This window comes from Cyanistes caeruleus, chromosome 5 (genome assembly GCF_971803275.1).
Source record: "Cyanistes caeruleus chromosome 5, bCyaCae1.hap1.1, whole genome shotgun sequence".
In the NCBI taxonomy this organism is placed as follows: Eukaryota; Metazoa; Chordata; class Aves; order Passeriformes; family Paridae; genus Cyanistes; species Cyanistes caeruleus.
The window spans coordinates 29,453,150-29,479,563 of record NC_141705.1 but is presented as its reverse complement, the minus strand read 5'-3'; the positions used below and the strand labels follow the sequence as shown (position 1 = coordinate 29,479,563).

The 26,414-nt window shown below is 39.1% G+C and overlaps 1 protein-coding gene across 2 annotated transcripts; it reads left to right on the top strand.

The window, feature by feature from the left end:
• Nucleotides 1–54: 54 nt before the first annotated feature.
• On the top strand, nt 55–22,199 carry CNOT7 (CCR4-NOT transcription complex subunit 7). 2 transcript variants are annotated; one of them, XM_086888790.1, is made up of 7 exons: nt 55–235; nt 830–1,038; nt 1,292–1,485; nt 4,340–4,501; nt 9,758–9,902; nt 17,775–17,885; nt 20,498–22,199. In XM_086888790.1, exons 2-7 carry the CDS (start codon nt 922–924, stop codon nt 20,624–20,626), a joined length of 858 nt encoding a protein of 285 aa, XP_086744916.1. In that variant the 5' UTR covers nt 55–235; nt 830–921; the 3' UTR covers nt 20,627–22,199. The 2 variants fall into 2 exon arrangements, with proteins under 2 accessions (XP_086744916.1, XP_086744917.1); XM_086888791.1 differs by having other exon boundaries at nt 227–588.
• Nucleotides 22,200–26,414: the final 4,215 nt, after the last annotated feature.

The following is a 26,414-nucleotide window of genomic DNA, read 5'->3' as shown; positions in this document are numbered from 1 at the left end:
GGGGCCGCGTCAGCGCCGCGCGCCCGCGACCCGAGCGGCGGAGGGGCGGGGCGGGGGCGGCGGCGGCGCGGCCGGCGATTGGCCAGACGGGAGGGGGGAAAGGCCGCGGCGCGCGGTGATGATGTAATGGCTTTGTGCGCGCGGCGGCGGCGCCGGGGGCAGCAGCGCTTCCTGCGGCTCGCGGGGGCCGCGCGGGGCCTCCCAGACCCGCCGCGGCCCGGCCGGAGAGTGAGGGGTGAGCGGGGGCGGCGCCGCGGGCACCGGGCGGGGACACCGGCACGGAGCCCTGCGGGGCCCCCGGGCTCTGCGGCTCCTCCGGGCGCTCCTGGGGCCTTTCACGCGCGCGGGAACCCGGCCGACCGTGTGTCGGTCTTCGCGCGTCGCTCGCTGGTTTAGCGCGGCCCTTGGGAACTGGAGGAGCTGCTCCTGCCTCGGGAGGCCGCTCGCGGTGCCGCCGGCTTTGGCGTGACTGTGTTTTCCCGCTTCGTTCCCTGCTGCACGCAGCCCAGAGATCCGCAGGAACGCGCCCTTCCGAGCCGCGGGCAGGAGCGCCTGGGGACCCGGGTGTCTCCCGGATCTGTGTCACTGGTGCGCCTTGCCGCCCTTGTGCGGGAAACAGTCGCTAACGAAACTCTAGGGGTTTAGTTTCTGATGGTAATCTGAGCTCTCGTAGTCGAAATTCTTGTGGTTTTGATGGCTATGTTCTGCTTTTGTGAAATCTGCAAGGATAAAGGGTGGATGTGGTGTTTAAGCCTTTTTTTTTTTTTTTTTTTTTCAGACTAAGGGTAAAAACTTACGCTTTTGATGCTTTGCTTTCTTTTTGTCTTAGGCTAAAAAAAAATAAACAGTTGAAGTCCTCTTTATGAAACCGATCCTCGGTCAAGTGTAACTTTTGATGTATGGTCTCTAAAGCCCCCCACTATGCCAGCAGCTACCGTAGACCATAGCCAAAGAATCTGTGAAGTTTGGGCTTGTAACTTGGATGAAGAGATGAAGAAAATTCGTCAAGTTATACGGAAGTATAACTACGTAGCTATGGTAAGTGGGTGCTTGATGTCTGTCTAGCAAATTGCTGCAAAAGTTGTGACTTTAGCTGAGGTCAGTACACTTGCTCATCCTTTTTAAATTAAAAGCATAAGGAAATCTTAATGTTGAATTAACACTGTAAGAACATCTGGATCCTAATCTTTTATCTTTTTAAAAGTTAATATTACACACAGTACTCTACAGCTATGATATGGTTAGATATGTATAGTTGTCATGTGTTCAAGTTTTAATTCTGCTCTTGCAGGACACAGAATTTCCAGGAGTAGTTGCAAGGCCTATTGGAGAATTCAGAAGCAACGCAGACTATCAGTACCAACTCTTACGCTGCAATGTTGACTTGCTAAAAATAATTCAACTAGGACTGACGTTTATGAATGAGCAAGGAGAATACCCTCCAGGAACTTCAACTTGGCAATTTAATTTTAAATTTAACTTAACGTAAGTATTCAGTTTCTGTGCTGCTAAACGTATGTTTCTGACTTACTGAAAATGTATAAATACTTTAGCAACCTTTTTATCTATCTGATTATAATACTGAGATACCATAAATACTCATGTAAGGAAAATTTTTGTCAACCAAACATGCTTTCTTCCTTCATTTATATGCAGTCTGCCTTACTGCTGATAATTTGGTCAAAAATGCTATGCATTTTTTTAAAAAAAATGTGGAAGGCCTTTTGTACTTAATGCAAGAGTTAGCTCTGTGTTTTCATGTTTAGCATGTTAGAGTGCTTCTGCCTTACTTAACTCTTACTAGTTGTTACAGAAATCCCATCGACTTTAGGTGGAAAATACCAATGCTTGAAGAAAAAAAAGTAAAATTACTGAAGTGACTAAAAAAGTATGTCAAATGTTATCATTCTGAAATGTTTTGTCTAAAGTGTTGGTTCAAAAACAAGCTGACCTTTACTATATTGAAATAATACCATGAACTTTATTTCAAAATGTGAAGTTTATCAGTGATAACACTTTATAAGCATAGACCTCACTTTTTCAGGGGGATCAAACACTTACCTGGTGCTCTAATTATATCTTTAGCTGGTGGTCGACAAAGTTACTAGTATCTTGATTTTGTTTTTTCTGGAGTAAACATAATTGGTTTGATAGATTTTTGTATGTTGATTATCTATTGAATTGAAGATCAGTACAAACACTTCTCACACATTTAAGTATGTTCAAGCCTTGGGGTTTTTGGCAGTTGTGTTACTGGACAACTTTATATACATGAGTTAAATTCACGGTCTACAAGAGAGGTTTAGAGAACAGACTTCTGTTTTTTTCTGCAGATGAAAAGACTTGTTTTCAAAGTAGTTGAGGTTTTTAAGTGGAAAACTGCTGCTGCCTCTCTTGATCTCTGCCTTCTTTCAAGCAAGTAGTGCTCTGGATTGTCATGAATCAGTTTGATCTGAGCAATGACATGCTCTATTTAGTCTTGTCTGAATTGTCTCTTGAAAGAAACGTAAGCGCAGATTTAATGTTTTGGTAACTCTGAACTTACCTGGCCATATAAATGCTGGATGAAAATTACCAATTTTCTTAAATAGAAGAATATACTGAACTTAATTATAACAGAGAACGAAGAGTGAATTAATAACTTCCAAACTGTGATCTATGAAGAAGGGCTTGTGCTACACTTGATTTATTTTCTGAGCTTCAAAGGTCTACTTAGTATCAAACAACTGAAACCAAGAGTAGTTTTCCATCTATTTGTGCCAGATGCCGCAGAGATAAGGCAGCTTAGTAAGGGAAGATACAGGTAATCACCAAATTACATTTTACTTGTTGATTGGGGTGTACAGAAAAATATAAACTTGGTAAGTACTGCATGAGAAACTAATATTTTTTATTTTTTTTATGTGGATGGACAACTTATTTTTGTCTGTTTCTCAACATCTTTTTGGGAAGTGGCACTGTGCCAAGTGTTCTTCTCCTAAAGCAAAACAGCTGTTGGTTGTTCCTAGAAGGTATTTTTTTTTGTGTATGTGGTTCCAGCCAGGTCTTGTTTTAGTGTGCTTTTAAAGAGCATAAATATTTCTCTAATCATACGATGCACCTGATTAGTACAGAGTAGCAACTAGAATGAAACCCCCTTTTTGTTAAATGGTGTGTTATGGAGATAGACAGGTGTTGAGAAGCTAGTGCCTCAAAGCTGGAGAGCTAATGAGCAGCTGTGCAGGATGGAAGAAAAAAGATTTAACACATCTTGAGGATGTATATCTGTGTTCTAAAAAATGATGTCTTGCTATCAGGAGCAAGGAATACAGGTCTGTGACTGAATCTAATAGTCAAGTTTGATATATTGGTTGTCTTGTCTAGGTTTTTTTGTGTTCTGATTGTTTTTCATTAAAATTTAAAACTGTTCACTGAAGAGACTGTGGAGTAGTATGTTGTGGACAGTAAAAATGGATTTAATTCTCTAGGTAGATTCATGCTTGCATTATTATTTTTTTTGTCTTCATTTAACCATTTCATGTTTTTGTAATGATGATACAGATAAAACTTCAGGGAGAAAAACTCCAAAACATGAATTTTAGCATTAAGACTTTGCCAAAAAAAAAAAAAAAAGATAGCGTTAAAGGGAATAAACGCAGAGGTAGGAGGGGAGCAAACAAATCATAGAGAAATTTTTATTTTAACCTATTAAATTTTAGGTTCAAAATAGTTGACCAAATAGGTTAATATTTTAATATTTTTAAAAGTTGAAACAGGTTGCTTAGAACAAAAGTTAGGATACCTGAATTCTAAGGATTGACTAAATGGAGTAAATAGTCCATTTCCAATTTTATTGAGTAACAAGTTTGATGAACACATGTCTAGACATTTACACAAGCTCAAATCACAAAAAACTTTTGAGAAATATTATCTACAGAACTAATTCAGTACAGGAATCTGGAGTGTATTTCTTATAGTTCTGTAATATAATGTGTTAGTGCTTCAACTGTTATATTTAATTTGTCACAGTTCAAACAATATACAGATATTTTGCCAAATGAGTTTTATAGATGCACTTTCATCTGAAGGTTTGCAAAAGAGTGTTTATTGGTAACTGGTAGAGGAGCAGGAACTAATTTTTGTATAAGATGGTAAGAATGGAGGTGAAAAGGGAATGGTGAAATGATAATAAAAGTTAAAAAAAAAACTTTGAAAAATGGTTGATTTTGTAATTAACCTGGAACAAAGTCAAATTGCTCCTACTCTGCTAGTGAAGTCTGTGGATTGAATAGCAAAAAAGAAATGTTACCTCACTGAGGCTTGTAGATTTTGGAAATTTACTTTTCCTCTCTGTTTTTAGAGAAGATATGTATGCTCAGGACTCTATTGAACTGTTGACGACATCTGGAATCCAGTTTAAAAAGCATGAAGAAGAAGGAATTGAGACACAGTACTTTGCAGAACTGCTCATGACATCAGGAGTTGTATTGTGTGAAGGAGTCAAGTGGCTTTCCTTTCATAGGTAAATTCTGCATGTTAAGAATTTGGGGTTTCAACATCTGACTGGTGTTTGAGTTCTAGAGCTTGGATTTCACATCTCCTGACTTTGAGTGCTGTGTATGTACCCCATGTCTTGATTGGTAAGACTGAGGAAATATTTCTGCTGTAATACCTCTAACACCATTTGGTATTGGAAGAATAGAGACCACAGGTGTTTTACTGGTGTTTTTAGCCTTGGTGTTTATGCAGTAACCCGGAAATTGTAAAGCTAAGAACCACGAAACTGCTAAACCAGCAGGTGGCGCTGTACACGTGCAAGTAATAACAGAAACATTACTAAAACAAAATATTCCTAAGCAATCCTTGAGGAAATATTGTTTGTTTCATGGGAGAGAATTATCAGTGAGGAGGTCTATAAAATCTGCAAATCTGGGCAGATGAAATTACTCACCTTGGAAGGAGATCCCTGATAAGCCTTATGCATATATTTTACTGCTTACTCTATCAAAGGAGTCAATCTTTCAAGTAAAAATAGAAATGTAAATGCTAAATCTCTATGAATCTGTCATGATACAAAAGATTTTTGAGTTTTAATAAGATTTAATACTTTAAAAACATACACAGTAGTTGTTGTTTAGCTAACTACATGCCAAAATTTTTGCGAACGACCGTGTCTTTAAAGGCTTATTTCTATGTAATGCCCTGAGACGTCAGTCTTAAAGGCTGACTTCTAAGGAAGTCAGCAAGGTGAAGCGAATTAACAAGGCTGTACTCATGATAGAACTCTAAAATAATCTTACTTTTGCACTCTTGTTTCTAGAGTAGCGCCTTGGGGAAGAATACTGTAACAAGAATGCCTTAAATTGTGTCAAAATAACTACAAAAGCCAATTTAGTATTAAGTTTTTTTCAGCTTCCTAAACACAGTGTTATGGGCTCTTGCGTTTATATTTACAGTTGACTACAGTAATATGGATGGTTCAAGAGAAGGGGGAAGCAGGTTATGCATGTAACTGGTGCCTCAGCAGAGGATGCCATGTAGCAGCATCTTCAGCCTCAAATGGGTGTTTTTCCAATATTGCCTGATGACTGGGCAATATAAGGGCCTGGTATAAGGTATACCTGAGCAATTTCTTCACTAGGGATTCTTTCTAGAGCATAATTATATTTAGTGTGCATAATTCCTAAGTAATAGGCTTGTAGTGTAGTGCAAGCTGTGTGCCATAATGCCATCTTCTACTGGTGCAGCTTTTGAAGGGTTTTTGAAATGGCTTTATTAATAGAAGTCCAGTTTCATCTGTGTTGAAATGAGTTTCTTTTGTGGATTTCACTGAAAGAGTCTTTAGAAATCCTCTTAAGACAGTTGTTTAGCAAATATTTGTCAAACACTGGTTATTAGAGTGTTTATAGCTTTTCCAGACCTTGTTGATATTATCTTGAGCGCAAAACCTTGGAGTAAGTGGGTTACATTCTGAGTAACCCAAGTAAAATTATGAAAAGCTATAAATGAGCATGGGTCATACAAAATGTGCCACAAAGAATACTGAGTGGCTTTCTAAATACATCTTTGATTGTGATTATGTTCTGTCAATGGAAACTTAGGCAGCAAGATGCTCAGCTGAAAATTTGTTCCATTTAGGCTCTCCATGCAGTAGTTCTTTGACAGCTGATAAAGCTGTACTTGGTAGTTGCTGACTGCTATTGCCTCTGTTTCCTTAAAATGCTTAAATTACTACTAACTCTTTAAAATTTTGAGTCCCATAGTAAGTAGGAAAGTGGAATCACTCCTTTTTCAGAGTATGAAGTTACGATTTGGTTTTCATTTTCTAGTCTTTGACTTCCTTGAACTTTCATGCAGTTCATTTCTAAGCTCTTCCCTTCTCACATAGCTCTCTGTGTGCTTTTTATCTTTGCATTTTATGTAGCTGCCTTGGCATCCTGACATGTTGCCAAGTCTACGTGGACCTGCAGTTTTGTCAGATATGACTGAAGAAATATTTGCTCTGTCACCAATTCTTGTGTATTGCAACTTCATAGGCAACTTCATCTAATCTTGTGTGTGTGAGTGTTCAAATGTGTTTGAGTCAATGAGAGAAGAGGGGGAAGCCCTGAATTTGTGATTTTTATCACAGTCAAAAGAGCTGTGAGTACTTGACAGTAGCAAGTTAGGAAGGAGCAGCTTAAATGTTGATTGTGTGGTTGTTCAACTGTCTGCTCTGCAGAAGCTTTTAAGTGTCCACTTCTCTGCAACCTCCTTTGTCTAGCTTTGGAGGGTCTGTGAAAACATGCTTTTTTGAAAATAAAAACCCAGATGTTCTTGGGATGCTGCAAAATTCCAAGCTGATATGTTTCAGTAATAATTTTATCTAACTGAATTTAGTAAAATTTAATCTGCTGGCTCGTTTCTGTTAGCTTTATAAAATGAGCTAGAGCTTTCTCAGCTCTTGAAAGTTTTGATTTATTTTAGAGGCTTGATGCTTGAGTAGAATTCATTGTTAATTGGCTATCTGAATTCTTTCTTGAAAGTAAGGGAAAGAAATAGAGGCATGTTTGATCTTTACTTTTGTCTTGTTGCCTAGAGCTGTCCATGTTCAGTGAAAAAACAAAACAAATGTCTGTAAGAGTGAGTGCTTGTGTTGTATAGCTCCACAGATTGTGGCTTGCTGTGCTAAGTGATTTCGGATGATTATATTAGAAATGGTGCAGGTTTTTTAAGGCAAGGAAGCCTGAGTGCTTCAGGGTATAAACCAACCACTAATCACTGTTTGAGGTTTAGAAGAAAACTTCTTTAATGTGAAGGTAATTACCTAATCGCTCGCCGTGGACTTTCTTAGACTTCTGTTAGCATCAGTAGTGGCCAGTCAAAATTTGTTTTACTGGATCTATCTAAGTCTTGAACTGGAGTGATAAATTTTGTGTCTCAAAGCATGGATTTGCTAAAATCTCCAAGTGGAAAAAATATATAGTTCTCAATCAAAATTGCTATTTGTAATAACCTGCTCCCTTTCCATCTAAATAGTAAGGGAATGTTGACTTTTCTTGAAGTACTTCCTTATTTAAAGAAATTAGAAGTGTTTGAGAGCATCTTTTTTTTATTATTTTATTCATATACATTTTTTTGAAGACAAATCAAAAAAGCTTTCTTTTGAAGAGGAGTACCACAAATATGGTTTTTTCACTTTAAAAGTTTTAATGTGACTTACATTTGAGCCTTGAGGATGATCAGTGTCAGTAATTCAGTGAGGTAGTAAACTGTAGACTCTAAAGGAGTAAGTCTCCACAATCCTAAACAGTGCTTTATGCATCTTTTGGAACAGCATTTTTTGCTAATGTGGCTTTTTCTTTTCTCCTTCTATAGAGGGCTTTATGTTGATACATAAAGCGGCTTTCCCACCACTTCCCTACCCCTTCAAATGATCTAATAAAATTAGACTTCCAAGCTACTGTTTTGCCAAGTTTACTACAGTTTTTACTTTGTAAGAGTCAACTGAAATCCTTCTTTATCTTTGGCTCCTTTGCTCCCTGGCCAGTGGCTGTTGCTGTGGAAGTTGGAGGGTGGCCAGCACAGCTTCAAAGTACCAGATGCAGTACAGGATTTGTTCAATTTCTGCTTAGAGCACTGGAAACCCCCATGGGAGATCTGCAGTAGTCTATGGCTATTAGGTATCTTGTGTTAATGGACTTGTAGCAAACAGCCCGTTTACCCACAGTATGTTCAAGGTTTTTCTACCCTCTGTCTAAAAACTCATAGTATAAAGATGACAGAGATAACCTTATTGTATACAGAAAATTCAAAGTAAACTTACTTACATTGAGTGTGCAAGCTGAAGCCTTGAATCTATGTCAGAAGTCACCACTCTTTGAATATCTGCAGGATACATATATATATATGTATGCAGTGGTATAGCGCTCTTAACTGATTTATCTTTTCTATTGCTTATCTCACAGTTAAAGATCCTGACCAGTACTTACCAACTTGAAAAATTCTTGGTTTTGAGTATGACCCTTGTGTAATCAAGAACGAACACAAAGTCTTAAACAGGAAATTTGGAGTCTGTGATGGCCACCTGCTCACTTGAGTCATCCCTCAGCTCTATGCTAAGATTCCTTAAATAGCGAAACTGATAAAACCTTCAGTAGAAGCAGCTCTACTGTAGTGTTTTCATATTCTTTGTTAGTACAGGCATTTTTAAAATTTATGTCAGTAAAATCTAGGAGCAGATCTGGTTCAATGCAAACTTAGTAACGTGGAAGAGGAAGTATCACTCCTTGATTTAGTTTAGTGCATAAGCAGTCCTACAAGTACAAGGGATAAGAGCAGATGAGTTTCATGGCCAGGTCATGAATAATCTGGTTTGTAATTGCTGCTCTCCTAGGAAAAAACATAACTAGTCATCACTGCTTTTTGTTGTGGTGTTCAGTCTTGCTTTAATACCTGACATCTCTCTTTCCTGTACTTAACTCTCTTGTTTCCTCTCATAACTCTTTGTAGAAGGCCGCAGTTTCCCCGTTACTGCCACGCCTCAGTCCTACATCCTCTTTATTCAGTTGAGCTATGGAGGAGGAAGCCTTCCTGAACTCTTCTCTCTACCATGTACACACTGTAATACCACCATTTCTTCTAAAAAATAAGCACTGCTCAGTTACCTTGCTGCCTCCTGCAGACTTATATATATATATATACACACACACACAAATTTTTTTTCCAGCTTACTTTGTCATTGCCTCCAGAAAGAGTAATAGTCTACAAGCTATTATAAAGTTTTTAGTTGTCTGTGTGCTGATTTAATTGGAAAAGTTGAAAGACAATTCCTCTTCTTTGTTGCTGAGGGTTAGATTTTCCTTGAGGCATAAACATGCATTGGCTCTGGAAACTCATTAATCTTTTGGATTTTGAGAACTGTAGAAGTTTCTGTCTCAGTTTGTAGTGAGAAACTCCAGTCTATGTGAAAGAAACCAGCATAGGAGTCTTTCTGCTGGAAGTTCTTGTTATTAGATGAAGACCCAGCAGCCCTACTTTATTTTGGGATTTAGAGAAAGTCCTGTAGGCAGATCTTTTTACATCTTCACTTGGCCTTATTCAGACCAAATTAAAATGTTTTTGGAATCTGCAATGGGGTTGTTCACATGGAAGTTTAGGTTTTTTGCATAGACGTTGGTCTTTATTGCATTGAATTTAAGCAGAATATCCTGTCAATGTGCAGTGAAGTCTTGATGTTGGAAGTGAGAAGGATGCTTCTAAGTCAGTTGCTTATATTATTTTTGTTATTAATTTGCAGTGGATATGACTTTGGCTATCTAATCAAGATCCTGACAAACTCCAATTTACCTGAGGAAGAGCTGGACTTCTTTGAGATACTGCGATTGTTTTTCCCTGTCATCTATGATGTAAAATATCTCATGAAGAGTTGCAAAAATCTGAAGGTAAGTAATCTGTTAATGGTTTGGAGCAAATTTTGCATTTGGAGACAGGATACGTCATGCTTAAAAATACTTTCTCTTTTTTTATTGTCTGCTTTTGCTTTGATGGTGCATATTAAGCATTGTTGTCTCAAGCTTTATATATTTAATATTAAAGGCATTGATAGAAGCAGGCAAGAGCACAAATAAATTTTTATAACTGTTTACCAGTTAAAAATACCGTGTTTAAACTGGAAACTTTGTTGATAGATTATAAACCCATATTTGGAATTAATTCTTTATTTCCTTAGCCATAAGAATTGATGGGTCTCATATACTCTTATTTCCTCATTGTGCAGTCCACTAAAGGACTGCAGTCATCTAGGCAGAGGTAATTGCGGGATGATGTGGAAGTGTCTTGGATGAGAAATGAAGAATGTTTCAGATGGCTCCATAAGCAAAGATAAACAACATATGTTTAGGGACAACATTGGACTTCTAGGAAAAAAACGAACTAGAAATTAATTTCTCATGTCAGGCCAGTGGAGCTACTAATTGGCTTATTCTATCAAGCATAAATTTGGATACCTTACTGGTCTGGAGCACAAGTGGGACCTGAAGCTAAGCGTGTGAAGGGAAAGACAGACAGCAAGTGAAAGAAAGATACTAACGGCACTGTTAACAGCTTTAATTGCCAAAGAGCTGTTAAGACTCTGCACTGCTGCTGGAGTGAGGTGCATCACTCATCTGAGGCAATTGATGATTTTTTGCTTTTTATGGAAAGTAATTTAACTCTAGGATTTCTTAAGGAAAACCTGCAGGAAGAGGAGGACACTCACCTTAGTAACATCAAATCCTGTCTAAGGAATGGCTTGCCAGTTTATTGTGCTGAACTACTGATCTGTGTGCTGTTTATAGTCTTCTTTCCTTCTGAGATGAACTAGCAGAGTGTGTCACTTTGAATAGTAGCCTACTTTTGTGGAAAGTAAATTGTGTGAATCCTTTGTTAATCAAATTAATGTTGAAAATGTAGATCACCCTTTCAGTTAGTAAGAAAAGTGTACTTATCTGTATTCATATACAGTTGTTACTGGTACAATCATCTGGGCAAATGGCTGTGCATTAGGGAACATTTTAGAAACACTTCTCCACAGAGGCCAGGAGTAAAAATTAAATGCTCTTAAATTTCAGGAGTCTTAAATTAGTAGGGGGGAGGAACCTGCCCCAAAAAGTCCTCACTTTCTCACTCCCAGTGAAGCAAAGTAGAGCATCTGGTGCCTATCTGGTGACACATTTTGCAAGAACAGAATGTATATTCCAAATTTAGTGACATAGAAAAGGTGACAAATTGATGTTCCATGTCACCATTCAGAGGTGACATTCCCAGTGGGCTTGGGAAAGAGGGTATTGTAGTTTCTGGCATCATTAAGGCATAGTTGTGTGTAACCTGCATTGTTTAGAGACTCTAAGATTTTTTTGGAAGACAGGAAAAGCCTTCACAGGTCTTACTTTGGCAAACCATAAGAACAAGGGTGATTTTTTTTTTTCAGAGCTGACTATGTAGGTCAGCTTTCCTGCAGTAAGTTTTGATCCACTCACCTATCCTGCAGACCGATAGTGACAGCAGGGGAAGGGAAATGGGCTATTTTACCCCTCCAAATTTGCCAGTGATGAAATTATGGTGGACTTGAACTGTACTGAGAGAAACTGCCTGAAACAAATCACTAAACATTTAGTGTTGTGACTCTAAAAATGTGTGTGCTGTCTCCAAATGTGTGTCACTTTTCATCTTTATTAAATTGCAGTGAATTGAACAGCTGTGAATTTGTCTTTTATTGACTTGCCTAAGTTATTTTTTGTATGATAGTCGCTGATCTGCTGTAGGTCCCCTACTCTCTGCCCCCACACACCCAAAAAAGATTCTTGGCGTTGGAAAGAGAAATAGGCTTCAGAACTGGAAATCTGATTGATGCTTTTTTGGGGGAATTAAATACTCTGTGAATTTACAGTCTGTTATTACGACTTTACTGGCATGCAGATTGAAGTTGACTTGAGATATTAATGTATTATGGGCTAAACTCTTGCTTACAGTCTAAAAAGCTTTTAATGCAGACAATTCCAAACCTTTTGATAGTAGTGGCAATCCTAAGTAATGTAGATTGGTAGACCTTGTTGAAAACTTGCTTTTAATTTGGGGTTTTGTGCAGAACAATAAGCTCTGTGACTGTGCCATGAAATGAGAGTTCAAAGTAGATTCGCTGTTGACTATGGTTGAGTGATTATGTAAATTATTCTGTGGCGTTTTCTTGGAAGGTTGATACTCTGAAAATTTGGGAAGAATTTGTCCTTCTCCAAGAGTGAAGCATACCCATCTGGAGTGTAAAAGTCTTACCTGAAAGAGAATCTCAATAATTTAATAATTTGCTATTCTGATTCCATCCAGGACAGGGTAAATTTTTGCAGTAGCAAGGAAAGGGCATGGCTGAGATATGGAGTTTATTCTGTGACACCTCATATAATTTCCTGGGCATGGGGGAAGAGCTTGCTTCTGAGTCAGGGTAGTGTGGTGGAAGGAGCAGTCAGGTATTATCAGGTATTATTGTCAGATGTTTCTGTAGGTGAGCAATAATATTTATTTTCTTGCACACGCTATCATTAGTATTGTTGCTATTTCTGTTTGTTTTCTTATCTCACTGCTAATTTCCAGTAAATGGTTCATGTCTCAACCTGTATTCTTCACTTTTTGTGCCTCCAGTTCTCCTCTCCGGTCTGCCACAGGAGAGGGGGGAGTGAGTGAGTGGCAGTGTAGTTTGGAATGGTTTTAGTGGAAACACTAAATTGGAGAATACCATTTCTAAACCATGACAGCCTTACTTGGCACCCAATGTGGGGTGTGCAGGGTTGAGATCTGATCAGAGTGGCTTCATTTCATTTAAGCATTTGTCCTATTAGATTCAGAGGCAGTGGTCACAGTGTTGTTTGGTCTATTTGTGTGAGGGTGTCTATTTGTGTGGTACCTAACCACGTATGTTTTTATGTATTTACTATGTGCCCATCAGGATGCTCATTTTCAGATCAGGATTGCTTTGTTGATGTATGTTGATTGTATGAAGTCACATTTATGACATGATAACATTGAGGGCAATGAAGATCATTTGGGATATTCAGTCCTGCTCTCCTACCCTTACCTTGGGTGCTACCTCTGGGAGTCCATTGCTAATCATTCCTAAACTGGGAATGGGAGGATTAATTTCCCCTGCTTTTCACTACCTTTTTCTCCTTCAGGCCTATTAGAACAGCTTTTGAGAATTTTGAATTTCCTTTGGGTGTTAAGGAAAACATGCTCTTGCTCCTGTGTCTCAAATCAGGACAGAAATTTCTAGGAAGGTTAACTAGAGATCTGTCTGAGGGAGGATAGTCATGAGTAGCATGGAATGTGGGATAAAATGGGCCATTTTGGGGGAAAATTCCTCCAATGTTTTGAGAGTATATCACTACAGGACCTTGATAATGTGACAGAATATTTACAAGAAGAATGCTGTGGCAACTCCATAAAGAATCAACTTACTGAAGTGTGCTGGGCCCCGGCTACTCTTTACTGGACACAGTCCAATGCTAGACCCTTAAGGCTAGGACTTTTAGGGGAAGAGGAGGAAAGCAGATCAACAGTGCTGTGACCACTCAAACTGCAGCTGAACTGGAAGAATGACTCATGCCAGTAACAGTCACACCTACACAGAAGGAAAAAATCCAGGACCAAATCAGTTTGCATAGTGAGGCATAAAAAGGAAATAGAGTTCTCAGAACAGGAGGAAGAGGCAGGACCAGAGATAATCACCCAGTTTCTATCCCTGGATGAGCCAAGTGAAAAGATTACAGCTGCCAGTCATGAAAGCACCGGATGAGCTGGCTGCTGTGATGCTGGAATATGGCCCACAATATGAAACTAGATGATAATGAAGCCAAGCAACTGGTGTCCCTATCCTAGTGGGGATTTGGGAAGAGGACAGAAACTCAGCCTCTGGCGGCAACTCCTGTCAAGCATGAGAGAAAGGTATTCTCTCCTGAATGATCTAGTGGTATGCCCAAGCAGATGCAGCACCATGGAGAAAGATGTCCAGTACCTGAGAGAATTAGTTGTGCTGAACGTGATCGGTAAGGATTCAAATAACAAGAAGTCCCCTGTAGATCCAGATAAGGTCCACTGTACACAATCCATGTGGCAGAAGTTTGTACAGAGCACACCATTGTCATTCACCAACTCATAGGCATTGATGTCAATGAAAGAAGAAGAAAAAAACAGTCCTTTGGGTGACAGACTCCAGTAATCTCTTTTCCTCTTTACCAACCTGCTCCTCGGCTGTTTAAAGACTGTCGAAGATTGCAGACAGATTCAAAAGACTCAAGCAAACTGGATAGATGTCCCATGTCGCACCAGTAAGGACCAGAGTCGCTGCTGATATACACAGAGTCTCTGTGTATCCTTGACATAGATTACCTCAGGACCCAAAAGGTCATTGCTGGGCTTTTGAGATAGCTGCTGTGGAGACAGAGGAAATTAGACAGTTGAATAACTTGCCTCATTTCTCAGAGGACCCTTCTGCTTTGGGACTGCTGAGAGTCAAAGAGCAACAGGTAACAATTTCTACCACAACGCTGCACTGTCAACAATGCTGCATTGACTGGGTACTTCATGACCTTCATCCATGAGATGATTTGTGAACTGGCGAGCCAGGGAGTGGTCAGCAAGACCCACTCACCCTTTAATAATCCTATATGGCAAATTGACTGGACTATCATGGCCTGAGTGAAGTCACACCACCACTGTGAGCCACTATGCTGGAAATGCTAGAACTTCAGTATGGAGTCCAGGGGAGCACAGTCAGTATCATTGACTGATATTGCTGATGTATTTTTTTCCATTCCTTTGGCAGCAGAGTGCGGGCCACAGTTTGCCTTCACCTGGAGGAGCATCCAGTACACCTGGGACCAACTGCCCCAGGAGTGGAAACAAAGCCCCATCATTTGCCATGGACCAATCCAGACTGCACTGGAAAAGAGCGAGACTCCTGAAGACTTGCAGTACATTGATGACATCATTATATGGGGAATGTGGCAGAGATGGTTTTTGAGAAAGGAGAGAAAATAATCCAGATTATCCTGAAGGCTAGTTTTGCCATAAAGCAAAGTCAGGTCAAGGGATCTGCCTGGGAAATTCAGTTTTTAGGAGGAAAATGGCAAGATGGATGTCATAATGATTCCAGTTGATGTGATCAACAACATAGCAGCTAGACCCCCACCAACCAGCAAGAAATGAATACAGGCTTTCTTAGGTGCTGTTGGGTTTTTGGAGGATGCATATCTCAGATTACAGTCAAATTGTAAATCTTCTATATTGTGAGCCAGGAGAAGAATGATTTGAAGTGGGATTTAAACAAGCTTTTTGAACAGTTCAAATGGGTAATTGTTCATCTGGTGGCTAGTTCATCCAAGTAGCCAGTCTGGTGTTTTGCACCAGACAAGGTGTGTAGTCAGTGTAGCTGCTCTACACTGCAGCTGGGGAGAATGGCCTTCCTGGAGCCTCTGTCAGAAGGTACCTGGAGAGGCTTGAGGCTGACCTGGGTTCTGGAGTTGGGGGTACAAAGGATCTGAGGCCTGCTATGCTCCAGTTGAAGAACAGATCCTGGCATTTTTGGAGAGGTTTGAGCTGCCTCAAAAGTGATTAACACCAAAGCAGAGCTCCTTTTGGCACCACAACTACCGGTGCTGGTCTGGATGTTTGAAGGGCAAGTCCATTCCACACATCGTGCCTGATGTCATGTGGAGTAAGTGGACTGCACTGATTTCAAAAATAGCCTCATGGACACCTGGGCCAGAGAGCATGCTATGAAGTGGGTGTATCATATTCCCTATCACACACCAGCCTCTGGGAAAATTAGATGGTACAATGGACTGTTAAAAAACCTTGAAAGCAGTGGGTGGTGGAACGTTCTGATGGTCGACTCTACATTTAGCAGAGGCCGCCTGCTTAGTTAACACCTGAGCGTCCACCAACTGAGCTGGCCTTGCCCAATCAAAACCTCCACATACCATAGAAGGCGATAAATCCCTGTTCTTATATCCCTATATGAGCAACATGTTAGGAAAGACCGTTCGGATTAGTCCTGCCTCAAGCAAAGGCAAATCCATCTGTGAGGTTTGCCTTCAGGACCTGGTTACACATTCACCACAGGGGGATGGGGAAACATGATGATGTGTACTTCAAGGGGATTTGATTTTTGGGTAAGAACACTTTGTAGTGTTGAATCATATAATACTTGTTGCTGAATTCCACTGTATGCCATAATTACTGTGGCAAATGAATATGGAGTGGTCCACATATACCACTCATGAGCTCCTGATGCAGCTTGCAATGAGCTGACAGCACACCAGTGTTCCTGCCCTGGAAGACATCTAGGATAAATAAAACCCACAGTAATGGACTAAATTAAGAGACATCTCAGAGAGAAGGCCATTGTCTATAGAAATTATACCTGTACTTATGTGTATGAATATATGTATATAGGTGGAAGTTATAAGATTTGGACATGACATAGATAGTACAGGATGAGAAATGAATAATGTCCTGGCTCCAGCCAGGACAGGGTGAATTTTTGCAGTAGCCAGGATGGGGCATGGCTAGGACATGGTGGTTATTCTGTGACATCACTTTTTGGGCATGGGGGAAGGGCTCACTTCAGGGTCAGGGTAGTGTGGTGGAGGGAGCAATCAGGTATTATTGTCAGGTGTTTATCTGCTGCTCAAGACAGACTAAAACTAGCAATAGCTGTACCAGGTTTTCATATTAGTTTGTAGATGTTATCAGGAATGTTAGTATTGAAGCTTCCATCATTTTAAACAAAAACCTGAATGCAAATATGTTGCCATAAGACTCGCAGGAATTTTCAAAATGTTTGATCTGATTTTCAGTTTGGACTCCTTTATAACTCCATGAGTTTTGACTGCTACGCTTTTGTCTCTTATTGCTTCACTTCCTGTACTTAAAATGGGTTAAGAGTGCATGGGAAGGTGAACTCTAGGCATTCTTTATTTAAATGCATTGCCTCTGTGCAATGTTTTTGCCTTTCAATGCTTATGGCAGCACTAAAGATTGTTGTTTTGGTTTTTTTTAATCTTTCTATATCATTAAGAATGTGCATGTGCTTTAGTCTTGCCAGTAGCTTTATAGCTTAATTAATTGAAAAAAGAGTCTTTGTACAATCACGTGCTCACAGCAGTAAAAGATTGCTGTTACAGTATTACATGCCTGTCCTTCAGCTGATCAGTGTTATCTAGGTAAAACCAAACCAAATTTTGACAGCTTTGCTCTCACATGTAGAAGGTATTACTGTTTTGGAGAGGACACTAAAATTGTGTTTATTTAGTAACTTTGCAGTTAAGGGAATAATTTTTCACATAAGATTATTGAGAAGAAAATTCCCTTCAAAACTGGAGAAGTTTTACCTTCTAGAGAAGATAGATTTGCAGCTTTGGTGTGTTCTCTACAGCCTTGTCTGTCATTTTAAAGCAGTGTATCAACAGTCATTTTGAAGGAATTCTTAAGTAATGACATCTGGTTACTGGAGAAGCTGGAACATACGGAGCACTAGTTTTGTTGGTTGCAGATATTGCTTTATTTAGTCAATACTGACAGAGAATATTAATACTGTTTGATATGGAAAGTTTGATTCTCCTGGTATGCATTTATCAGGTATAATGACTGTTTCAGCTACAGTGTGTAGGTATTAAAATATGCCTGAGGTTGTATGGCCTGTGTAACAGATAGAACAGCTGCATTTGGGACACTCTTCTAATTTACCTTTTTTCAGCATTTAACAAAAACATTTTTTTTTTCAGGGTGGATTACAAGAAGTGGCTGAGCAGTTAGAACTGGAAAGGATAGGACCACAGCATCAGGCAGGATCCGATTCTTTACTCACAGGAATGGCCTTTTTCAAAATGAGAGAAGTAGGTGGACATATTGTTTTTATTTCCATGATAGTCATGTGCTCTGATAGTTGCATGGAATTGCTGATTCTGATAAGTCTGTGGTATTTTAAGGCGGTCTCTGAAGGGCTTCAGGAGTCAATCCTTTCTTGACAAAAATGAGACCACCTGTGTTTTTCCCTGAGTAAGTGTGAACCAGCCTTACTGATTCCTTGCTGGGTGACTGTTCTCAAGGCATTTTTTTTTTTGTTTTTCCTCAGTGTTATATGCAGCTGTTGTGTACTGCTGCTTGTGGCAGGCTGAGAGGTGGGGAAGAAGTGTCAATGAACCACTTCTAGCTAAACTTTCTGGCTAGAGGTGTATTAGCTAATGACTTCTAGGCTACTTTGGAGAATTTCCAAGCATTTTTTTTTCCTTGAGTGAAGCTCAGTCTAACTAAGGTTCTAAAGGTCAGTTAATTCAAGGTTTACAGCAAGGACAGTCAGGTATTACAAGCTTCACATTTCCTCGCTATTTCTCTGCACACAACAGAAAATACAACAGGAAAATATTAGGATATTTTGCATTAGCAGAACAATCAAATGTCAAACGGGCCTCTTCTGGAAAGCAGTTGCACTGAACAAATGCCAGTGCATCAGAATATGGCATTCTTCCAGCAATTCAATGTCATTTACCATGTCAGAACAGATGGCAATATCAAACCTCATCATTTCATCATGTTAAGTACTATATGCTGAAGTCTTCTTTCTGGAATCCAGCCTTTTGTATGAAGGAGAACATGACCATGAGACCGTGACAAACACTAGTGACACAGCAAGTGAATAATAAAGAATGATGGTTTAGCTGGTTTGCTTATCCTAGCATTCTGTTCTGCCTCTGCTGGAATTGTTGCAGTTGTCAAGCAGGTCATGGGCTACAGATGTAATGAAAAGGATTATGTTTGGTAATACATAAACCGTATGATCTGGTATGATCCAAGCCCTGCTACCTGCAGTCTGCCCAGTATTGTTAAACTTCCACTCTTGAATTTGAAACAAAATCCAGAGCAAAAAAAGGGAAGCATATGATAATCATGCTTAATATACAGCCTTTCAAGTTAGTTTTCTAGAGTAAAGGTTCAAACCCATGATAGTTTCTTTAATGAGATGCAGTTTGTGTTAGGTGGAAAACTAGCTAGTTTTATTTACTAAAAGCTTTTGCCACAACTAGAAGTCTCTGAAGATTTTTTTAGTGCAACACACTTACTTAAGCCAACAGACATGGACTGATAATGAATTTTTTTCCCCCAGTACTTACAAATACTCTTTGCAAATACAACATTTCTAAATGAGAGTACAGTAGTAAGCAGAGTGAAGTACATTTAATGTAGATTTTTAAAGCTTTTCAGCAGAGTTCGGTGTTTTAAAATGTATTTCTGAGTACAAAGGCTTCACTTTACAGTGCTTTTTGAGGCACAGAATTTTGTTACTAATTGCTGTGAAGGAGATGCAGCTTGCTTGCTGGGTCTTGGAGTGCCAGCCAAAAAAGTTACTGATCCTTTTATTTCCATCAGGAATACTTAAATAATGATACTACAAGAGTAGAGTTGTTATTTTGGGCTTTTTCTACCTGCTTTATTTCATTAGGAACTGCTGTGGGCTGTAAAACTTTTAATTAAAGGTTCTGATTCCTACAGGACAGAACTTCCTATCCTGACTGCTGCTAAAAGCAGAGCTTGAAGGGAAAAGGTTTGAGCTGTGTGGTATATACAGGCCTCCATGTTTAGATTGTGTATTGTATCCATTCTCTTCCTGTATATTTCTGCCTGTCTTAGGTTTCTGATATTGATGATGACTCAGAATGTGAACCATTCTGGGGTGTCCAGGATTGCTATGAAGGTTTTAGGGTGAAAAATGTTTGTGTATATGTGTCTTCTTATTTTTTCAAGACAATTTGTGATTTTGTGTTTGAAAACCCATGTCTGAAAGGCAGAGTACCAGAATAACATGGACTTTATTTTGTCTTACACTGAAAAGTTCCATTTCCAATTTAGACTTGTAATGTGTAAATGCAGGCTTCGTACCAAATTTTGCTGTTCCTCATTAAATGAGAGCTCTGAGAGGAGCTGAAAATGCATCTGTCTGCATTTATCTAAATTCTGTGATGGGTTTTGTGCCCATGCTCCCCACCCCCAAACCCACATAATATAAATCAGGACATCTCTATTCCAAGACAACAGAGTATGGTGAAAACTTCAGATTGAGGAGAGGTAAGGGAACAGGCATTGATGATGGATGCTAAGCATATGTTTGTTGTAAGAAGCAGAAATGAGATGGAGAAGTATCTTTGTTGCTCTTGCAGATATCTGAGTGATGACTAGTAATACAAAATTGTGAAAACATTGCATTTGGCCATTGAATTGGGAGAGGCACACGGGAAGACTGATTATATTTCTGACAGATTTAAATAATTGTGTCATATTGTGATAATGTGTTGAGATTAAGTGTCTTATTATACTAATTATATCATCTTTTGCACCTTGGGATTTGATATCTTATTTAAAAATAAAGTAATTTTAAAGCCTTTCTACAGTTCTAATGAAACTGAACCTTTTCTTTTGCAATAATTCATGTCTCTCTCTTTTAACTTTTTAGATGTTCTTTGAAGATCACATTGATGATGCCAAATATTGTGGCCACTTGTATGGTCTTGGTTCAGGGTCATCTTATGTACAAAATGGCACAGGAAACGCTTATGAAGAAGAAGCCAACAAACAGTCATGACATGAAATGAAAGGCCGTCTTTTTGACCTCCACATGCTTGTATATAGGTTTTATCTCTGGTTGAACCCCTTGGACAATTAAGGCTTTTTTCCCCCCTTTCTCAGCACAGTTTCTTTTCTGCCTTTCTATGTACTAAACTTGACTGTTCCTATCACAGATTTTGATCTTAATATTGATACGTAAAATTTTCTGGGTTACATTTTGGCCTCTTAACAAGCCCATTTGTAAAGAAGCTTGTATAGGATCAGTGTGGCAGAGAGAAAGGGAAAGTTGAATGATAATGAATATTCGGTAAACTTGCCTACATTGTTCTTCCAGTTTTTTGTCTTTCCCTTCCCTTCTCTAAATTAATTGGCTCTGATTATAACTAACTTCCCCCTTCATGTCTGTTCTTTCCAGTATGCAGGCGTTTTAGCTATTCAAGATTGTGGACCATCAAATTTGCACTTTAGAGAGCGACTCTGACTCAGATCCTCTGTTTTATTTGAAGTTTGTTTTGGTTTTTTCTTTTGCCCTCAGCTAGAAAACAATCACTTGCCAAGTTCAGCAGCTTCAAGCTGTATTTCCTTGGTATCTCAACCCACACAACGGGACTTATTTGCTGCATAATCTGTTTGTTCAAGCAAAACAAACTACTGAAATCATAGTAATTGCTCTTACTTTACTAGTGTTTGGTCATCTTCCAGCACATCCTGCACATGTCAACTGCTGGTTGGCCTGCTGCTATAAAACCGCTCTGTGATGGGGGAAAGAGGCTTGAAAAAACAGCTTTACACCCTTCAGGAAAATAACAGCTATGAATTTAGCCTTTTTGCCATTAAGCTGAGAGTTGAAGGATAATGGAAAAGTAGGAGTCTTGTAATGGCACATTTCCCTTGATTAACTTTGTGGCTTTTATCTTAGTAATGTACACCTCAGATATTTTTTATGAAGTCATATTTATTATGTACTTGATTTCATGATTTTTGTAAGTCAGTTTAGTTGAAGAGAAACCCCAAAGATCTGAAAATATACTATTTAATTGAATTATTGAATTAGAAAGACAATTAAATCATGCTTTTTTGTAGTTGTTACAAAGACAGATGTTACAGATATTTGTTGTAATACAACAAAATATAAATAACTTCCAGCTAATAAAGTTACCTGAGGAGTGTAATGCTAGTTTATTTTTGAGTATATCTTACAATATATTTTAGATATATTGTTTTCAAGGACCCTGAAGTATCTTCTGAACTCTGCATAGCATGTACACAGAGCAGTTGTGCAGGAAGGATTTTTGGTACTGAATAGCTAAATACTAGCCTGGAATGATGGAATGCGTGACATTGTGTGTCTGTGCGTGTGCACGCGTACGTGTGTTTGACACGGAAATCAATGGCAGAAAAATCTCCAAATGTTCACCAATTACTCTGTTGTATCTTGTACTTAAAAGCAAAAAATCAAATACCTTTTTCTCATTGAATTATGATGATGTAACTGGGCGGTCCTTTTTAAACAAGTAATTTGCATAACAGAGGGTATTTGTTTTTAAAGCTTTTGTAAATAAAGGCCTAAGAAATGTTTTCTTACATAACAACAGACTGGTGGTTTTGTTGCAAAATTTTTCCTGGAATGTGATTATTTAGTCAGTTCAGCTCTGTTTTGTTAGGCATGATAGTTCTTTTCTACATGCTGATTTAGAGGCATCTAACTCACTGCTCCCTGACTGATATCACATTGAGAGCAGAATTATGTTCATGGGTTTCCAGTCATTTAATTCTTACTGTCCTGAGTTGGAAGAGGGGTGACTGCAATTTACTTCTAAGGCATCCTAATCCCATTAGTACTTTTATACCATTATGCATTAGATGATGGTGACTTCAGTTGTCTTTGGCTTTAAGATAGTGATGGTGAAAGCAGGATGAATTGTTACTGTGGCCTCCAGGGAAAGTTTGCGTAGACATGGAATGAAGAACTCCTGAAGTTTGATGCATTTGCTTTAAAGTAGCAGCTTTGCCTAAAGCATATGGATACAGCTATCTGGTTAACTTGAGCAGAATGACTCTTTGAAGGACTTTAATGGGTTTTTGTTTTGAAGTAGGTTTTTAATCGAGGATCAAAGGAAGGTTTTAGAGCCTTCTGAATGTGTGCCTACAGTGAAAGTTCTAGTGCCGATGGGGATGTGCTTTTGAAGTGACTGCTGAGCATTCCATATGCTATGCTGTGCTGTGCTGTGCTTTGCTTCCCATCATAGAATCATAGAATGGTTTGGGTTGAAAGGAACCTTAAAGATAATCTAGTTCCACCCTCCTTATTCTGGAGAGGGACAGACCGACCAGTATTTCACTTCAAAGAATTATACTCTTGAGTTTTCTGCCAGTAACAAAAGCATTTTCAAAAGCCACTGGTCAGCATGAAACAGGTTATGCTTTATTCTTGGTCTGATCACTGTGATATATCTGTTGAGAGTTGATTGCAGCTGGGGAGACATCTGTACATCATTCATTTCCTTGGAAAAATTAGATTAAGTTTCCATTAAGGAGTGATTTAAATTGTGAATTGTAGAGATTATGAAAAAAGTAATTTCTTTTGTGTAGGACCATTATGTGTAAACTTCAGAGCCTGAAATGTGTTTCCAAAGTGGCCAGCTTTAATTGGTTTTGCAAAAATTAATGTGCAGGCACAGTTCCAGCTGTCTAGACATGCACCTTTTTGTTCAGAGAGAAGAATTCTCTTTCTAGGCCTCTGCTTTTCCCAATCCATTTAAAATACACAGTTGTTGAGTAGGTTTGTCAGAAGAAATGCAGTATCAAGACCTGTTATATTTGATCTTTCTATTTTTAATCCACTTGTATTTTTGGCTTCTTGAGTCAGATGAGTGTTCCAGGAACCTTATGTTCTCTGTCAGTATTTTTTTAATATATATAATTTTTATTTTAAGCATTTGGTTCCTTTCCTCATTGAAACTAGGCAAGAAGCATCCTTGAGATGGAGGAAAATAGGTCTGGAACACATTCAGAGTATTTAAGGCTTTTTCCCCCATGAATTTGTTGATGACCTATCAACTCTGACATCAATACATTTCTCTTACCTTATCTGACTGGTTACACCACGCTCAAGAATGGTCCATTCCCTTACTCTGAACATCCAAGAAAAGTAGCAGGAAGCCTGCATTCATGAACAAGGTGCTTCTGATTCAAGTCGAAACATAGAAAGGTGGAAGCAGGACATGTGACATTGTCTGAAGTGTGGATGAAGGGGCTGGTTTAGGAAAAGCAAAGTCTATCTGAAGTTGATTCTGGTGAGGGACAAGAAAAGCTTGTACAGGGAGAGCAGGAGCAATATGACACTACTGCTAAATGGGGGCAGGAGACTAACTTACAAAGGACATGTAAAAGGCCAAGCTACTCAATGTCTTCTTTGCTTTGGTTTCTACTCTTAGGACCTGCCTTTAGGCATCCCAGGTCTCTGAGATGCCTAGAAAAGTCTGGAATAAGGAAGACTTATCCTTGATGGAGGAAGATCATTAGGAATGTAAAAACAAACTGGACATAAAGTTCTGTTTTAAACTCCCAATTGGATTTTCAACCTTGAATTAACTAGTAACTCACTTAAACCAAAGTGCACTGAAAGAAAACACTTCTATACCGAAGCCGTTTTTAGAACTTCCCTGGAAGCTTAATATTCTCATGTCAATGGATTTAGGGTAGTGTGGGTTTATTGCAGTTTATTAACCTGTAAAATAATTAAGTGGAATTTTAAACAAAACAGACTTCTCAAGATTTTTATATTACACCATGTCAGTGATGACAAAGAAAGCCAAAAGCCTCCAGCAGAATTGTGGGTATTTGTCTAACTACTTAAAATTGAGTTTGAACAAAATCTCACAAAGAATAAATCCCAATTTTTACACAGTAAAATCAGTTATCTCTGTGTACTTTTCTATTCATACCATGAATATCTGGTATATCTGATGTTTAGTGCACCTTAATTGGTTCATGGGAGATTGTTTTATTTCCCTCTTCCATGAGGGTGCTTACTTGGTGTTCCCTCTTGCACTACCCTCACACAGGTAGTGAAATGAAGATGATTCTCCTGCATTATTTTAGCAGTCTTGGGTTGGGAATAAATCAGCTCATTCATGCCAACTGTGAAGAGACTGGTGGTATACTTCTTCTGCCAGCACAGATGAGATTATTTCCTGCCTCTGTTGCAGTAGAATTGTCTTGCCCAAGAGTGCTCTTTCCCATGCTCCTAAGACACTTGCCTCAGTTAACTGTGTTGGATAATGTGCGGGAGAACTGGAGAAAGGGGAAGGAAGAACCCTTCTCTGTGTATGCTGGCAGCAGATGAACTTTTTAAGCTGCATTACAGAAAATGTGCTTTACTTTTTGTAGGACAGTGAAGCAGAGCTGGGGTTGCATTGCCTTTCTTTACTTCTCATCATGTAACAGCTGAGCTGGGCAAGCTCCCCCTTCATTCTTGTTCCTCTGCATGTTCTGGGGAATAGCTGTAGTATCAGTGATAGTGTTTTATATGAAGCTGTTGATTTTTGCTATTATATCTATTTGAAATACTGGCCAGTTACATCCTTTGATATGATGGAGAAAATAACTGGAAACAAGTGACTGTTGTGCAGGCTCTAACAGTATGTGTGTTGTCTATTTTTGCCTTTATTACAGGAACTCTTTAAGTGAACTAAGAATTGTTCTATTTTCAGATTAAAAAAAAAAAAAAAAAAAAAAAAAAAAAGGAAAGTGACTTCATAAACTGATGACTGTCAGGCAGTGTTGGGTATGTTCCAGTTATGCCAATCAGTTAAACTGTGAGCATGCAGAGGGGGAGAAAGGGGAGAAGGCTCACAGCACACTCTTCCAACTGCTGCAGTCAAGCTATTGGGACCATCTGCTTGAGATTACACTGATCTAGGATGAAGGATGTGATCAATGCCTCAAATACTGGATTTCAGGATGACTGAGTTACTGTATTTCAGTGATGAGTGACAACTTGGAGAAATTAAGGAATTACCTATATAGAATCAACTTTGGGAGGGAGAAAAATAAAGAGAATGTAAGTGGTGATTGTACATTTCACATGAAACTCTTCTAATCTGGACTTCTAGGGAAGGGAAGGAGAAGACAGAAAGAAAGATGATAAAAAATTAAAAGAAGGAACAATTGAAAAACTGCTGAGGGAACACGGCAAGGCTTTCCTTAGGTTATGTCAGATGTCACTTGCTGAAAGTTTAATCCCATAAGGCTGCTGCTTTTCCTATCCTACTGCAGGTCACTGACAAGCAGGTGATAGATGGAAGTGAAGTAGCAATAAAGACATCCCACCACCCCCACTGCATAGCAGCACATACTTTTTTTAAATCTTGTTTTGGATGAGAATGTTTGTGTATGGTTCAATACCAATATTTTTGGAAGGGTTTTAAAAACAGGATGAGCTTGGACCATATACTGCAGGTTATGTCTGAAGTGAAAGAAATAAAAGCTGCTTTCACCTTTACATAACTGTTCCTGCAGTTTCAGAAGTCCCTAAGCCAACAGTCTCACTCCTCTCTGCACAGGAGGTGGATCCAGCACTTCCCTAAGGAAGACTTAGGAAAGGGGAAAGTCAGACAGCTCTAAAGAATCTGGCCTGGCAGGGAGCGGAGAACCTTCATGCAGCAAAGCTGCTGTGGGTGACAGTCCTGGTTAGTAGCTTTATGGTATAGGGGGTTTAAGACAAACCGCCCCCACCCCCCTTTTTGGGTGGGTGGGGGGACAAAATTTCACATTTTTGACCATCAACAGTACTCAAAGGA

Coding starts and splice junctions, on each gene's coding strand:
- CNOT7 (XM_086888790.1), top strand. CDS start 922: ATGCCAGCAGCTACCGTAGACCATAGCCAAAGAATCTGTGAAGTTTGG. Junction 4,502..9,757: donor AAGTGGCTTTCCTTTCATAG/GTAAATTCTGCA, acceptor ATTAATTTGCAG/TGGATATGACTTTGGCTATC. Junction 17,886..20,497: donor CCTTTTTCAAAATGAGAGAA/GTAGGTGGACAT, acceptor TTAACTTTTTAG/ATGTTCTTTGAAGATCACAT.